At 41.0% G+C, this 17,017-nt stretch overlaps 1 protein-coding gene across 12 annotated transcripts in view; it reads left to right on the top strand.

Moving 5' to 3' along the window:
* The window catches only part of CCDC91 (coiled-coil domain containing 91), a 345,954-nt gene that overhangs the window by 54,624 nt on the left and 274,313 nt on the right, over window positions 1–17,017 (top strand). For 11 of the 12 annotated variants that reach the window (XR_005588369.1, XR_005588368.1, XM_039500870.1 and 8 more), the window contains exons 2-3: window positions 1,698–1,741; window positions 2,928–3,006. The exons of the other annotated variant lie outside the window; for it this stretch is intronic. Coding sequence is in view for 9 of the 11 variants with exons in the window: in XM_039500870.1 (XP_039356804.1) it covers window positions 1,712–1,741; window positions 2,928–3,006 (109 nt within the window). In the remaining 2 variants the exon portion in view is untranslated. The remainder of the gene's footprint in view (window positions 1–1,697; window positions 1,742–2,927; window positions 3,007–17,017) is intronic. 12 annotated transcript variants of the gene reach the window in all.

Genomic DNA, 17,017 nt, shown 5'->3' with positions numbered 1-17,017 from the left:
TCAATTTAACTTTATCGGTAATAATTCATTAATAGCAAATTTGGTAAGCCCTGGAAGAGACAATTTTCTGTGTCGCTAATGATTTTCAGCAGCAGATCGACGCTTGTTCTGCCTCTAAATTTGGAGAAATTGCTCTTTTATAATCTGATTCATTAGGATTTCTTGCAAACCACCTGCATCTTTTTATTTCTGCCCATATGTTACTGAAATCTTTGCAGCCAACCATTTAGTTTGACTGGAAAATTTATAAATTTTATAAATTTCTTACCTTTTTCTTACATTTATTGAGATTTGTTGGGTCATCCTTACCCTTAGTCAAATATCAGGAGGAACTTTGGGGATATATTACTGGTTTAGCTGTATTCTTTAGGAGCAACCATACATAGCTTGATTTACCTTCGTTAGCTGAGTAACTTGCTCCACGTGTTTCAAAAGAAACAAGACAGTTTTAGCTAAAAATATATCAAAATGCCACAGAAATCATGGCTGCAACTCAAAAATGCTGATCAGTTTTGAAAATCTAAATCAAGGCCTGCCATGAAACCTAGGGAAGAACCTTTGTGGTGACAGAGAGACTTCCAGAAATTCACCACAGTCCTCTTCTGAGTTGGAGTTTGTGCTGATGTTGCCAGACAGCTAAGAGATGTGAAAAGCAGGAAATATTATTGAATTGAGCCACAGTGCCAATTTGGAAAAGAAACTTAAAATGTAAAAGTATGTTTTCCATTCCTGGCAGATGAACATAACTTCAGAATATATGGCAGATGAAGAAATACAGAAAATTTTAATTCTGCTAGAAAGTTCTACTGGAAAATAAAACAAACAAAATCCTAGCTTTTTTTTTAAATGAAAAAGTTGAACAGATCCTAGTTTTACAGTAACAAGGAACCATTTTATTTTATTTAGATCAGAAATAATATGGTGGTCTGTTATAAATCCAACCACTCAAATGTCAAATGAAGATATGATATAGAAACATTTGTTACTATAGATGATCTCAAGTCATTTAGTGATGTCCAAGAGACTAGATAATTCGGCAGCCTTTAACACCATTGATTATGGCATGTGGTGCGCTTCACTGCTGTGTCTATTGGCAGACAGAATCACTTCTAAAATGGCGACTTTTACTGAAGAGATCTTGAACAATATTGCTCTTCCTCACCAGGGGAACTCCACTGTTGAGTCCCACATGACTCAATCTTGTAATTCTTCTTAATCAACATATAGGAAGGTCTAGAGAGATTTTGAAGCACCGTTGTCTACAGTGCGGTGAGGGAGCTATAAGTCTCCAGTTCATCTGACCTGGGTAGACCTGTTTCCTGGCTTTTTCAAATATCTTGTGGAGATAAGGACTATTATGAAAGCTCAATAGGCTTATGCTCAGTTGAATGAAAAATCAGTGATAATACTGGGACTGAGAAGGTAATTTGGATGAACTAGCAAAAGACTGTAACTTCTCTTGATTGAGTAGGTCTGCTTGTCTGATATCACACATTGCTTTCAGATGCAGAGTCTGCTGTGGTTATCTATGTCTTTGTCTCCTTGAGGCTTGGCCACTGTAATGTGTTCTACTTGAGGCTATCTTTGAAGGCTGCTTGAAGATGTATTCTGTATAGCAAAAGCATCCCACCTTTGGGATACAGCAGACTGCCATGAGCTTAGATTTTTGATCAATATTATTTTATACTGTCTTGTAGGTGCCAACTAGAAAATGGATGACGATGATTTTGGAGGCTTTGAGGTATGTCATGTTGCTGACCTTAAACGGTTAGCTTTAGAAACTTTTTGAAATTATATCATTTGGAGGGGCATGCTTTATTTCAGGGGTAGGCAACCTATGGCACGCGTGCTGAAGGCGGCACACAAGCTGATTTTCAGTGACACACACGCTGCCTGGGTCCTGGCCACTGGTCCGGAGGGCTCTGCATTTTAATTTTAATTTTAAATGAGTTTCTTAAACATTTTAAAAACCTTATTTACTTTACATATAACAATAGTTTAGTTCTATATTATAGACTTATAGAAAGAGATCTTCTAAAAACGTTAAAATGTATTACTGGCACGTGAAACCTTAAATTTGAGTGAATAAATGAAGACTCGGCACACAACTTCTGAAAGGTTGCTGACCTCTGCTTTATTTTATGATTAGTAATTGTACAGATGTTAACATGAAAGTTGTGCCTAGTTGTCAACGTTAAAGCAAAATTTACCAACCAATACATTTAATAATCAAGCAAAATAATTTATTTTTCTCTCTAGATAGAACATAAATTAGGTATGGTCATCGTCTTTGGAAATCAGGCCACTTAACTAAGTGTGTATTAGGTACCTAACATTCAGCATTAAATTGTAAAAACTTTGGCTTAGGTTTTAATATTTAGTTGGTGCCGGGCAGGTGTGTGTGTGTGTGGTGTGTGGTTTTTTTTTGTTTGTTTGTTTGTTTGGTCAAGTAATAAGTATAACACACTCCTCTGCACATTGCGTAAAAGTTGTTTTGTATTCAGTTTAACAATTGTGAAGTTAAATCAAAGATGTTAGTGTGTTTTCATAGTTGTGCCTGTGATCATATCTGTATTTCATATCCAGTTTATTGAAGGCTTTTTCCTAAGTATACCTGTGCATTTTAGCCCCAACTAAGCAGCCAATCCTAAGCAAGTGCTTAAGTGCTTTGCAGACTAGTGATGCACTTACAAAAAAAACCTACAGAAATCATTTGTGTGGTGCATGCTCATTACAGTTGGACAAATACAGTTTTAAAAAAAAAAGTTATTCCACTGCTAGTGCAGTGCAGTTTAGGTCAGTGTTAAAGGAATATATTTGAAATGCTTGATAACTTGTGATGAATGTGATCATTAGAAAATGCCTCCTGGAAAATCTGCGCAAAAGTTTTTAGAAGTCTAACAAAACAGTATTTTCCATATTTCTAGGCAGCAGTGACCTTTGAAGGTGAAGATGGTGAAACACAAACTATTTCTCCTGCTATTCCTTGGGCAGCATTTCCTGCAGGTACTGGTAATCAATCACAGTTCTTCTCTTCAGCATGTGGGCCTGTCTCTTCTTCCTACTTATGCAACAGCTCTCTGGCACCTCCCAGATATTCCCAGTAAAGTAGTGATTGCTTTCTTGCAGCAGCATGAGACTCGCTTTTAGAATGTCCTTGTGTTGAGGAACTGTTTTGGAATGCTCCAAAATTTTCTTGAGAAATGGATGATTTTTAACTGTTCAAAAGCTGAGTGGAATTTCATGAGACAGAGAAAAGGCTCTTCCCTTGTCTGAGTGTGCTCTTCCTGATGAATATCAAAGGTCTGTTTCAAACAATAGAAAGGTGCTGAGAACTTCCCAAAGAAAAGATTACAAAAATCAGTTCACATTTTTTCTTGTGGCTATTTTTGTATCCTTTCACTTGTAAACCTAGAGTTCTTTTCTAACTTAAGTCCTATCCTGCGGAGTTGTAAGGTACAGAAAAAAAATATTGGAAACTTTAAAGTGACATTTATACAAAAAGTATTTTAGGAAATTTTTATGAGTCTGATGGTTAATGATATTCCAGGGCCCAAAAGCAATTGCTACCTGTCTCTTCAGAAAGCCTAAGTATCTTTCCTTTACAAAATTAGATAGCACCATTGTAAAGTTACAAGTTATAGACCTTAAACTTGACATGGATACAGTACTGAATATTGCTTGATCTAACCTTAGAACAGTATAATTTAGGGGAAAATGCCACATTTTCAGCTGAAAGAAGGAAACCTTTCTCTAGCAATGTGATTTTAAAAATGGTGGGAAGGGTAAGTGAATGTAGTTGTTCAGAGATGTTCATGTCAGCAGTCCCTGTGGAGATGGATTAGCTAGAGCAGGAGTATGCAACCTATGGCACACGTGCCGAAGGCGGCACATGAGCTGATTTTCAGTGGCACTGAGACTGCCCGGGTCCTGGCCACGGGTCCGGAGGGCTCTGCATTTTAATATAATTTTAAATGAAGCTTCTTAAACATTTTAAAAACCTTATTTACTTTACATACAACAATAGTTTAATTATATATTATAGACTTATAGAAAGAGACTTTCTAAAACGTTAAAATGTATTATTGGCATGCGAAACCTTAAATTAGAGTGAATAAATGAAGACTCGGCACACCACTTCTGAAAGGTTGCCAACCCCTGAGCTAGAGAGTGCAGAAGACATGGGCAAAAGTACATAATAAATGCAGTGTATCACAGAGTATAACAATAATCAAAGAATCTACGCTCTGATATCTAATTTTGATAAATTACAAAAATCCATACCAAAGTCTCAATAGATGGCTTAGATCCAGCCTACTCATTTACACAAGTTTGAAACAGAATGTAAACTCAAAATTATGTGGTACAGAAGTGTGCTAATGTGATTGAAGGAGGTTTATAATCTGTAAATGTTACCACCAACTTCCATATCTTCTAGCTCCATTGTAGGCTAACCTTACTTTTTAAAGCAACAACTGATATACAGAATTGCGGATGTATGTGGTTTGTGTCTCTCGGACAACCGTAAAATAATAATGTTGCCTGTACCAAAACACCCTCCTCTTCTCCCCCAGTTTACCAGCTTATGAGATTTGTACTGTTATCTTGGTAAATGGTTGGGAATGAGTGGAGGAAGCAGGTCACATCTTCCAGCTTTGCTTCCCCGGCCAAAGATTCACAAAACAGAAAGGACAAAGGAGCCAGGCCTTTGGGTCTTTGCTGTTTTTATAGGACATGTGAGAGGAATGAAGCTGTAGGATAGAGTTTTCAAAAACAAGTAGGTGATTTAGGTGCCCAAGTCCCACTGAAGGTGAATGGGACTTGGGTGCCTAATCATTTAGGTGGTTTTGTAAATTTTACTTTTAGTTCTTTCTTCAGAGTTTTTTGAGTACCTTAATTCTATATGTGTAACAGTGTGGAATGGATGAGATTTTTACCTTTTGGGGAGAAACTCTGACTGCACAGGAGATAAGCCGGGACCCCTATCATAACTACATCTTTGCCTCTTCTGTGTCTGGGACAGGAGATTCAGAAGGGTAGAGGGATAGGTTAGAGGTATTTGTGTTGGAGGAGGAAATCTTGTGGTAGAGAAATCTAAAAACTCAATTGGTTCATGGTTGATCCTCTTTGTTTTTTGGTCCCTTTAATATTAGTTCATGATCGCTGTTTAATTTTTTTGTTAAAACTTTCCATTGACAAAGAGGATGTTATCATTGTAGTTTCTCTCCAAAACTTCGGTCAAGAGCTTGTGCTCTCACTTACCTTGCATAGTTCCTCATGGGTACCAGATGTTGGTCGGGGCAGTGCATCAATCAGTGTTCAAGTGATTGTCTAGGCCAGTGATACTCAGACTGAGACTTGGGAGCTAATGTGTCTCCTGTAGCTCTTTGCAGCACATGATATTAAAACATTGTGTGATTTAATTATTAACCAGTCAGGATGCTTTTATACTGTGTTATTAACCAACTGTAGAATATTTGGTCAGTCATTGTATTGTGAGAATAATATATTGTATATTATACAGTAAATGAAAGAATGCATTCACACTACTGTCACTCTTTTGGGTAATATTGATGGTTAAGTTGGCTCCTGAACCACTGAGGTCTGAATATCACTAGTCTAAGCTCTCCACATTCTCATTTGGCATCATCATTCTTCAGCTTCTACTTCGTCATATTGTCACCAGTCTTTTGCCACCCCAGCTCTTTTTAGAGTGTACCAGTATTTTTGTCTGAGGGGTTATTGTTCTGAAGAAACTAGTTTCTCTAGGATCATCGGCATTTCTTGCCATTTTGTGACTCTGTAGCTTTCCACAGTGGTATTTTTGGGTAAGGGATTTTAAGAGGAAAGGCTCTTTCTGGACTCAGGTGGTGGAATCTGTTTGTGCAGTGGGTATCTTGGATCATCCACCTGTTTTTTGCCTTTGTTTTACTGAAGGCATTCCGCTTCACTGTTGGTGGTGCAATTCCTATGAGATAGCATAGCAACAGTGAGGGGGTCAGGTTCAGAGACCCTGTGTTGATCCTATAGGTTTGCTTGAGTTCAGTATCAATTTTGTGCGCATCGTTTGAACGTGACCGTACTGGGGCACAATAGTCCTCAACTGAGTAACACAATGTGAGACTGCTTGCTTGGAGAGTTTTGGGGTTAGCTCCCATTTTGTATTGGCCAGTTTCTATGGTACACAGTTCCTGGAGTTCACTTTCTTTTTCTGCTGCTTGATGTGCTCTTTGTACGTCAGCATTCAATTTGCTACCCCAAGGTACACTGGATGTTCATAGTGCTCAAGAATTGTACCATCCCATGAAATCTGGAGAAGTTTCAGATGGAAGGTGTGCACTTATGTTTTGCTGGATTGACATTCAGGGACCTGTGATAGTATTCTCTAAATATGCTTAGGGAGTCTGTTAGAATGCACTTGATGTCCCCAGTTCTCTCCAGTTTGGTGGCAATGCAAAGGTCATTTGCAATAATGAATCTTCACATTGTGGGGAATTCTGATTGGTCATTTTTGTAGACATTATATTGCAAGGATGTGGACACTGAACTTTGAGGCAACCCATTTTGTTGAGTTCTCCATCGAATTTTCTGGTGATTGATTCTCGAGCACCTGCTGTAACACTATTTAATACTGGTCCACCCTGTGTAGGTGCACAGTTCAATTTCTTGATGTTAGTACATTTCAGTTATTCTTAACATTTAAAAGTTTCTATAAGCTTAGAGGAAATGAATATTTTTATTTTGCATATATATGACATGAATAAATACAGATCCTAGAGTGCAAATTTATTCTTTTATATGACTGGGATAAATCACGCATGCAAATCGTGCATCAAAGTTGTGAAATGGACTACAAACGCAATAAAATAAGGTATTCAAAAGATTAACACATGATGGGAGGTGGGGGGACACTGAAGATGCTTCTCACCTGAGGCTCCATTTGGTCTAGGCCTGACCTTGCCTAGGGATGTACCTTGGAGCAGTTTTCCACACTAGGGAGACACATTATCCATAGTGCTTGTATGTTGGAGTAATATTACAGGTGGATTCATCCAGTTCAGAGGTAAAAGCCTTTGTATTCAGCCTTTCTGAAGGTGGATGTTGGCAGGTACTTTGTTTCTTCTTCGAGTGCTTGTTCATGTGAATTCCAATCAAGTGTGTGCGTGCACAGTAGCCAGAAGATTTTTCCCCTAGCAGCAACTGTAGGGTTAGCCTGGGTGCCCCCTGGAGTCGCACCTTTCCTGGTGCCCAAAATAGAGCCCTGAAAACCCCACACTCCCCCAGTTCCTACTAGTGACGGTAGCTGGAACTTTCCCTTGCTTTTCTCTTGCTTCGGCAAGTGAATTAGCAGTGCCTTACACACTGTACATAGTTAGTTTCCAGTAATTAGTATAGTTTAGTAGTTCTTTTATAAGTTTCAGTTACAGGGGGTTCCCCTCCTTGTGTCCCACCCCCATTTGTTGCCAGTGCATACCACGGTTTTAAGACTTGCCAGATTTGTGCGAACCGCATACCAAAAAGTGACCCCCACATAGGGTGACCAGACAGCAAATGTGAAAAATCGGGACAGGGAGTGGGGAGTAATAGGAGCCTATATTTAATAATAAAAAAAAAAGACCCAAAAATCAGGACTGTCCCCATAAAATCGGGCCATCTGGTCACCCTGCCCCCACACGACCTGCTTACAGTGCCTGGGTGAGGGTCACCATAAAGACTGCTGCAAAATCTGTTGGGAACTGGGACCAAGAATCATTAAGGAGAGGGAGCAGCATCTCAAAATTCTCCTTATGAAGGCAGTTCTCCGACCTCAGTTGGATTCAGGCATCGGGGATCCTGCTCCCAGCATGTCATCTTTGGTGCAAAGCGCTACGGCACCATCTTTGAAGGATCCGGCGCCGAAGAAAGATCCTGTCGAAGCTCGGCACTGTCATGGAGCATCTCGTGGACATTGCAGCCTTTGGCATCGGTCCCAATCGCCGGCGCAGAGGGCCCATCTTGCTCACTGCACCCATCGGAGCATCTACTGCTCCCATCTACCCCAGAGGTTTTCGAGGTGGTGCAGGGCCTATTGAGGCTCACGGTGCCATGCGTGCCGTAGAGACAATAGAGCATCCCAAAACCACAGGTTCTGTCCCAGTACCCCATGCGGTCAAAGGGAAAGCTGGTGATGATGGCATGCCGATCCTCATAATTTGGGCACCCTTCTACTCCAGCACCGCCATCCAGGGAGCACAGTCGGTCCCCTGTTTCTCGACGCTCTACCTCGAGAGGAGCAGGGCCACCCTGTCCTGCTGCTCAGAGTCGGAGAAAAACTTCTACTGCTCCGACTATAGCAGGAGCAGAAGATCCTCCTTACGGCGCCATAGGCAGACCCACCTGATGCAGTGGGCCCCTCAATGGCAAAATCCAATGCATAGCCCTTTTGGACTCTATGGGCTTTCCATCAAGCCCAGGGTTGAAGTCAGGCGTCCTGCTTAGGTGCAGCATCAGTGGTGACCGTGACCTTCGTTCCCCCATGATTGGCACCAGAGCCAGTGCCTCGGTCATTAACACCAGCACCTGCAGTGCCGTTTTCGGCACCCACTAGCAATGATATAGTCCGCTTTGGCACTGGAGGCATCAGTGGCCCCAATTGTGGCTACGGCGCATGATGCACCTTCGGCACTGATGACGGTACCGGCACTGACACCGCCTCAGTCATTGGTGCTGGCTGCGATGGTCCTACAGGAACCTCAGCACACATGCTACACCAGGCGCCGGCACTGGTGTAGACCCCGATGTTGGCACTGGGACCAGGCCAACCTACTCCAGTTCCCACCGGGTCAAGAGATCCCTCAGGTGGGGACGGTAGGGAGCAACCACTTCTTCTGGTGGTCTCCTTCTCACCAGATGAGGCCCTAGTGGGCGCTTCAGTAGCCCCATCTCTGGAAGACTCCAGGGTGTTGTAGCAGCTACTGCGCCGGGTCACCCAGGGTCTGGGCATTAAGACGGAGTAAGTTGTGGATGATGTGGACCCTATGGTGGACATCCTGCCTCCCTCTGGCCCTGCTTGTATTGCCTTACTGCTGATAAAGACAATCACAGACATGACCAACACCCTTTGGCAAACCCTGGCTTCGCTGCCACCTACAGTCAAGCGCAATAAGCACAGGTACTTTGTGCCATCCAAGGGCTATGAGCCCCTCTGTTTCCACCCTCAGCCTGATTCCCTGGAGGTGGATGCTGCTAACCAGCGAGAGGGGCAACAATTTCAAGGCCCTTTGCCCAAGAACAGGGACGCCAAAAAATTAGACATTTTTGGGCAAAAGGTTTACTCCAATGGGAGGATTGCAACTCCAAATATCCAACCAGCAGGCCATCGTCAGCAGGTACTCCTACAGTGCGTGCTCGGCGATGGCTAAATTTATGGAGTTGCTCCCCTTGGACTCGATCACGGTTGTCTTCAACATCCGAACTTTGAGTTGCTTCACCTCATGGCATGGTAGCTCCATGGTTGAACCCGGTGGAGCCTTCCTGTTCAGACTAGGTTAGACAGGTCCTCCTTGGCAGCATAAAACCCTCTACAAAAACCACACAACTTGCCAAGTGGAAAAGATTTTCAGTCTGGTTAGAGCAGCACCAGTCATCACTGACACTAGCATTAGTGCTGCTTATTCTAGACTACCGCCTGCATCTGAAGCAGCGGGGGCTTTTATTATAGTCAGTAAGGGTGCACATAGCCACCATCTCGGCCTTTCACCTGGGCAAGGAGGGCCGCTCTGTGTTTGCTAAAATGGCTCTACAGGCTATACCCTAACATCAGTCAGCCTGTCCCGGTCTGGGACTTCAACCTGGTCCTTTCTAAATTAATGGGACCATCTTTTTGAGCTGTTAGGGACATGCTCCTTGTTCTGCCTCTCTTACAAGGTTGTGTTCCTGGTGGTGATAACCTCGGCCAGGAGAATGTCTAAACTCAAGTCCCTAACCTCAGAGCCGCCTTATACCATGTTCTGTAAGGACAAGGTGCAGCTCAGACTTCATCCTACTTTCCACCCAAAGGTTGTATCTCAGTTTCACATTAAGCAGGACATCTTTCTCCTGGTGTTCTACCCTAAGCCGCATTCTAGTGGCAGAGATTCCACTCACTAGATGTCTGCAGTGCGCTAGCTTTTTGTATTGAGAGAACAAAGCTGTTCAGAAAATCAGTCCAGCTGTTTGTGGTGGTGGTGGACAGAATGAAAGGCTTACCCATGTCGTCACAACATATTTTGTCCTGGATCACATCCTGCATCCACAAGTGCTACAACCTGGTGGGGGTTCCTGCACCCCCAATCACTGCATACTCCATCAGGTGCAGACTTCGTTAACAGCATTCCTGGCGCAAATCCCTACTCAGGAAATCTGTGGAGCAGTGACGTAGTTGTGCATCCCCAGTTTTACCACGTACTATGTGATTACGCATCAGGCCAGAGACAATGCGTCCTTCGGACGAGCAGTGCTCCACTCAGTGGACGACTCTGACCCAGCCTCTTGAACTTGGGCTTGTGAGTCATCTGATTGGAATTGACGTGAACAAGCACTAGAAGAAAAAATGGTTACTCACCTTCTCATAACTGTTGTTCTTCAAGATGTGTTGTTCATGTCCTTTCCAGTACCCACCCTTCTACCCCTTTGTCCGAGTAGCCAGCAAGAAGGAACTGAGAGGGTGTAGGGTCGGCAGGGCTCTATAATGGGCACTATGAAAGGCGCGACTCCAGGGGGCACCCAGGCCGACCCTAGGGTTGCTACTCGGGGAAAAATCTTCCAGCTACTGTGCACGTGCGCGTACACACACACACGCTTGATTGGAATGGATGTAAAGAATGATAGTTACGAGAAGGCGAGTAACCGTTTTTTTTCTGGGTTCCTAGGTTTTCCTGAGTTGTAGCTTCTGTTGTTGCTTGTGCTGGTGTATCTTGCAATCTTGCGACTGGTACCATGACTCCCTTCTGAAGTTGCCTTTCATTTTCAGAGATGAGAGAGGCTAGGTCAGGGCTATATTCCTTGTTCAATTTTGCACTATGGAAGGTAGGTTGGTCCTTGGTGGGGTGTAGGGAAGTTCATAGAGCAGGATCAGTTTCTTTTGCAATCTACTTCTCAACTTCTTTCCCACTGTTTTCATTGTTGGAGTATCCCCATATGGTGGCCTGACTGTTGAAGTTGCCAGTGACCAGGCATGCTCTTTCTGGCAGTGTTAAGTTGGTTGGCCATGCAAGCTGCTCACTTGGTGGTTTGTAAAGAGACAACTACTATCCTGTTCAGCCATAAGTTCCATTGTACCATAGTGTTTCCCACTAGTCTTCTGTTGTATACAAGTATCACACTGACATAAATGTTGCTTTAGATGTTCGCAGCAATATGCATACCAGGGATGTTTCGTGCTGTTGCCTCTGTCTCTGTTACAGGCATGTGATGTCTACTTTCATGCCAGACAGAACATCAGCCTTCTCTTCAGAGAATTCCTCTACATTGGAACTGATCATTTTAAGTGTCATCTTTGACTGAGGCCCTAGGAAGGGCTACTTATGTTGCATCTATTGTGTCTGTCTTCTGTCCTGGTCTGTGTTGTCAACTTTGGATTCTCTCATGGTTTGTTGCAGTGGGAGAATAACTGGTGATGACGTGAAAATCTCTGACTCTGCCGCCACAGAGGATATTATTAAATAATAGATTTGGGCCTTATTTACACACAATTTGCACTTGTTTACTAGGTATGTGTATTTAAACTAATTTAGTTAACCAGTGCAAGTTTGTGTGTGAGTACTTTTAAAAATGTTTGACTGATTTATTTAATTATGTATTCGGTTTATAATCAATTATGCTAAATAAATGACACTCTTAAACTGAAATAAAGAAAAGCTACACACAAACGTGCACTAGTTTAACTAAACTGTTTTAAAAATACACTTTTAGTTAAACCTGTTGCAACTTTGTGCAGAGAAGATCTTAGATTTCAATTCGTATCAGAAGGGAGGGTAGTTTCGTTGGTCTGTGTTTTTCCAGTCTTTTCCATCTTTTTCCCCCAATTTCCTCCTGGCTAAATTAAAAACAAACAAATCCACCCACAGCAAACTGAGAGTTCCTCCAGGACCCTAAGAGTAGTTGCAGACTTTTGTATTTTATACATTGACAATATATGGGCAAAACTTTCAGTGATCTCTACAAGTTCTTGAAACTACAGGTCAGCTATTGTGACACAAAAACAGATAATCCAATAGCCAACCATATCTTAAACAGTGACAGTAGCCTTTAGGATACTGGGACTGTTCCTCATTTGGGAGCGTCAGGAAGGTCTGAGTAACTTGACAATAGAAAATGTCAGGAGTTCTGATTCTGTATTTCTTATGCAAAACTCTCATGGGTGTGTTGACTGACTGAATAACGATTAAACTCATATTAAAACAGTGTATGTCCTGTTACGCTTAATGTTAATGATAAAACTTTTCTTAAATCTGAGCACAGCACCCCACTGCAGCCATATTGTTTCTCTGGCAATTTCATGGAAAAAATACTATACTGTTTTTAGTAGGTGTTTTTTTTTTTTAAAGTTCTTTAAGTCTCTGAGCATGTTATACATCTTTTTGTCACAGGTGGAAGCTGAAATGTACTATGGAGTTACTCTTTATTTGTATTTATGTGTTTGGTGACTGTTTGGATCCTTATTATGCCATATAAAATAGATCACAGGTAAAAATAATTTATCAGTATTACATTAGATTAAGGACACGTTATGGTTTGGTGGTTATTTGGTTGTTGGGGGTGAGTTGGGTTTCCAGTCTAAGCCAAAATAATGCATCTTTTTCTATGTTTTTAAGAAGATGTAATCCTTATGCGAGGAACTAAAGATTTCCACCAATTATTATAGTATTTTACTGAATAAATCACAAACTAATTATAGTTATAAAAACCCACATAATGTTGGCATAGTTTTTGTGCCTATACAAAAGTTGCCCTCCTTAAACTTGCTTCCAACGTTGTGTTTACTTGTGTTACTCTATTGGCTTCCACTCAGTATATATTATAATTTGCTTTAGTTAAGTGTCATTGAAACCAAAATCAAATAATAAGGAAAACATATTTGACATGTTGTTTGGAGTGGCTCCTGACCGAGCGTGCCAACCTCAGAACAGACTGTCAAAAGCAGGGCAGACACCCCAAACTGGTATGGTCCTATAATTAGATTTCAACAACTCAGAAACAAATGTGAACTCCTAGATTGCTGAAACAGTCTTACCATGGAGTCACAGACAACCTCTTGGGTACTCCTCTATCTTGCCATTCAGGCAAGCTGAACTTAAGTTATGTCTTCACTAGCAATGTTAAAACGCTGCCATGTGGTTGTGTAGTCGCGGCTCCAGTGCTGGGCGACAGCTCTCCCAGCACTGAAAAAAAAAACAGTCTCCATGAGAGGAGTAGGTACCAGCGCTGGGAGTGTGGCTGTCAGTGCTGGTGCACTGTCTACACTGCCACTTTATGGCGCTGAAACTTGCAGCGCTCAGGAGAGTGTTTTTTCATACAACTGATCGAGAAAGTTGCAGTGCTGTAAAGTGGCAGTGTAGACAAGGCCTTAATGATAAATGGTCACTAACGCCAAAATATTGAGGTGACTCCCAGTCCCAAGAGACCAGTCACTTACCCCAGATCAGTTTTTACCTTAGATCTCACACTGAAGACAACGCTGGTAGCCAATCCTATAGTAACCTAATTAAGGATTTAGCTAGGAAAAAGAAATAAAAGAGCCTTTTACAGGTGAAAGCAGGCAACATATATCCACAGTGAGTTCAGTCTATGGGTGTAGTAATTTGTGACACTGAATGTCTTTTTAGGACTAACCCAGGTTGACCCTTGGGATCTCTACCTTTTTGTTTCTTTGCTCCAGCCTTCATAAGAGTTCAAACAGCAAAGAGATGAAAAATCTTCATGTTAGTTATCTTTATTTGCCTCTTCCAGAATTCAAGCTGATGGGATGTTCTTTCTTGTACGTAGCACCTTCATGGGTGTCGGGGCCATTCAATCAGCCTTTGTGTTGTGATGTCCCGCGATGGCCCATTTAAACTTGATAATTCTTCTGGATGGGCAGGGGAATCACTTCTCCTGCCTAGGTTTACAAGTTTAGAGTAGGTATTTTAATAATTACAAAGCAAAACTAACATATTATGTTATAGCATGGGATGCAGACGTCACAAGTAAGATTAATGCATGCAGCAATTTACATGCATTTTATAGAGACTAAACACTTTCTCACAAGTTTAATACCCATGTTGAACAATATTAACATACAGGTGAGCTGGTCTGGTTTCCAGCTATGAATTTGTTAGTGATCACATGACTCCTGTAGCCTTGGTAAAAGCTGACACCTGGTTTACCAGCATCACAATATTTTCACAAATAATTTTACATCCATCATGTTATTCGTAGAGTTCTTCAAATCTATTTACTTGAATGCAAATCAGATGCGCTAGTGACTTTCACAAAATTAAAACATTTTGGCTTACTTATATAGTATCTATTTTCTAAAGTCTGATGTAAGCCAAATGTGACATCCACATATTTAATTTTAAAGGGTATTTAAAAGTTTTGTATGACTTATAAGCAAGTCTGATGATTTTTTTATTTTTTTTTGGGCGGTGGTTTATATCTGGCTGTTTTTAAATAAAATAAAAACCTCTCTATGTATTCAGGTATAATATAACAAGTTTAAACTGGCAATACTGTTCTTTCTGTTACTATTTCATACAGTTCCAGTGCACTTAAATCCTTGCAAATATTTCATGAATAAAGTGGTTTATTGCAACAAACAAGATTTTTATAGGACTGATCCAATGTTTTATGAACATTGCCTTGTAAGTTACCTTTTGTTTATTGGGAAATTGTGGCTTTGCCTCGTCAAGGTTTTTGGACAGAACTATTCTTGCATCATCATCTTCACACTCTGAGTGATGACAATCTTAACTCTTTCTTTTGTTAAAGCTAAGCTACACTGTTTTGTTGAAGTAGATTATTTTGGGTTCCCTTGAAAGAGTCTCAGCACGTTTTCATTATTAGACTTACACAGGTGGTTAAGGGTCCCATCAGTTTCTTGAAAGTGTTACATTCATAAAAAATAAAATTGACAAAGGAAAAAATTGGCCTATTCATTCTTCATTATTTAGGTTTAATACAGTTAAATCAAAAGTTAAGATGTCAAGATTTGGTTTTACATTCCTTTATAAAACTTACATTAAGGACTTTTGGTATTGATGGTTCACTTGAACTTTATACCAACTTTTGAATCTTGGTTCTGCACCCTTTTTTCCCCAAGTATTTACAACATGAAAGGATAGGCTTATGAATTACACAGTGCTCTATTAGAAGAATGAGTCCTCAAAATGGGGGTGTATGTCGATGGTAATGCTATGTTCCATGTTTCACTGTTGGCTCATATAAAAAAGAGAAAATGTAGAATTTTTATGGGAAGGATGGTATACTAACACTTCTTCCCCATGCCCTTCAGACAGACCTTTGGACTAATTTATCCATAATCTGGAAATGGACAAAAATATAAATAAGCATGATGGAGTTTTTTGCTGGTATAAGGGAAAAAGACAAGATACAGTAGTCAAGTATACACCTACTTTCCCACAAAATCTTCCTCCAGCAGCATGTAATGCTAAAGAAATATTGTATTATGCAGACTGGTAGCAGGAGGTAGAACTGCTTTCTTTTTAAAATTACAGTAATGTGTTCCTATCAGAATTAGGGACCCATTGTGTTAGGTACTGGGTAAGCACAGAATAAAAAGAGCTGATGCAGCAAAGAGCTTGTACTCTTACTTAAGGGCAAGATGCAATAAAAGCAATAGGAAGGAATGAATGCGGAAATACTAGGGAAAACAATAATAGTATGTATTTGCATAGGCCAGCGATGTACACAGCTGCATCTGTCTTTGCTGTTGCTACTGTTTATAATGTCTCAAACTGCTGACTCCTCATATGCTACTTTTTCTGACTGTTTTATTGAGGGAGGCACAGGGAGTATTCTTCAATATAGTACCAGAGTAAGAGTGATAGATTTCAGTTCCTTTCTCTGTTCCCTCTGTAGTCATATAATGGAAATGCTTATGTAAAAGCATCTGCTCTGTGCTCAATAACTGGACCTCAGAATAAATTTTCAAATAAAAGGAGGTAGGAATATGGTACAAAATACTGTTTGTTTGTTTTATTTTTTTTAAATTGTATAGGTACCGTTTGAGGGATGTGTGGGGGAGCTACTTAAACATTGATAAATGATGGGCTTTACTATGTATTCAGTAGATGTTTGTAAAAGAGAACAGGAAGGAATTCTGAAGAAAAAGCTATTTGTGCCTCAAGATTATTTAGGAAGAGTTCCTGTATGTGAAAATATGATCCCTGTAATACTACCAAGGTCAGTGAGACCTATGGTGAGCTATTACAGCTCAGCATATCTCTATTTCTTTGGTTTAAGTCTCAGACTTACAAAAAGTTGTGTAGTTTCTGCCTTCTAGCAGGATCATGAAAAAATCTGACATCCTTAAGTGCCCTGTGGTTGTATGTTGGTGCATGACTCTGGTTTTTCCTGTACTCTTCTAAGGCTCAGAATGACATGCATCCTGATGGAAGACTGAGAATGAGTGACTCAGATTGGCAGGAATTATATATGGGCTTCACCCTGGCACATGAATGCTTCATATTGGCAGGAGCTGCAATAAAGCTTTGGAAAGCAGGAGAATCTCGCATGTTGGAACAGCTGAACCAGTTTCTCCTCCCTTGGTTTTCACACCTCAGCTGCTGGAACAGGGCCTCATCCTCCCTGATTGATCTAACCTCGTTATCTCTAGCTTGCTTCTTGCTTGCTTATATATTCACCTGCCCCTGGAAATTTCCACTGCTTGCATCTGAAGAAGTGGGTATTCACCCACGAAAGCTCAGGCTGCAAAACGTCTGTTAGTCTATAAGGTGCCACAGGATTCTTTGCTGCTTTTTAAAACAAAGTCTCTAGT

This window comes from Mauremys reevesii, linkage group 1, assembly GCF_016161935.1.
Source record: "Mauremys reevesii isolate NIE-2019 linkage group 1, ASM1616193v1, whole genome shotgun sequence".
Classification (NCBI taxonomy): Eukaryota; Metazoa; Chordata; order Testudines; family Geoemydidae; genus Mauremys; species Mauremys reevesii.
Note: the sequence above shows the minus strand (reverse complement) of the source record. Positions and strands in the feature narration are given on the sequence as shown.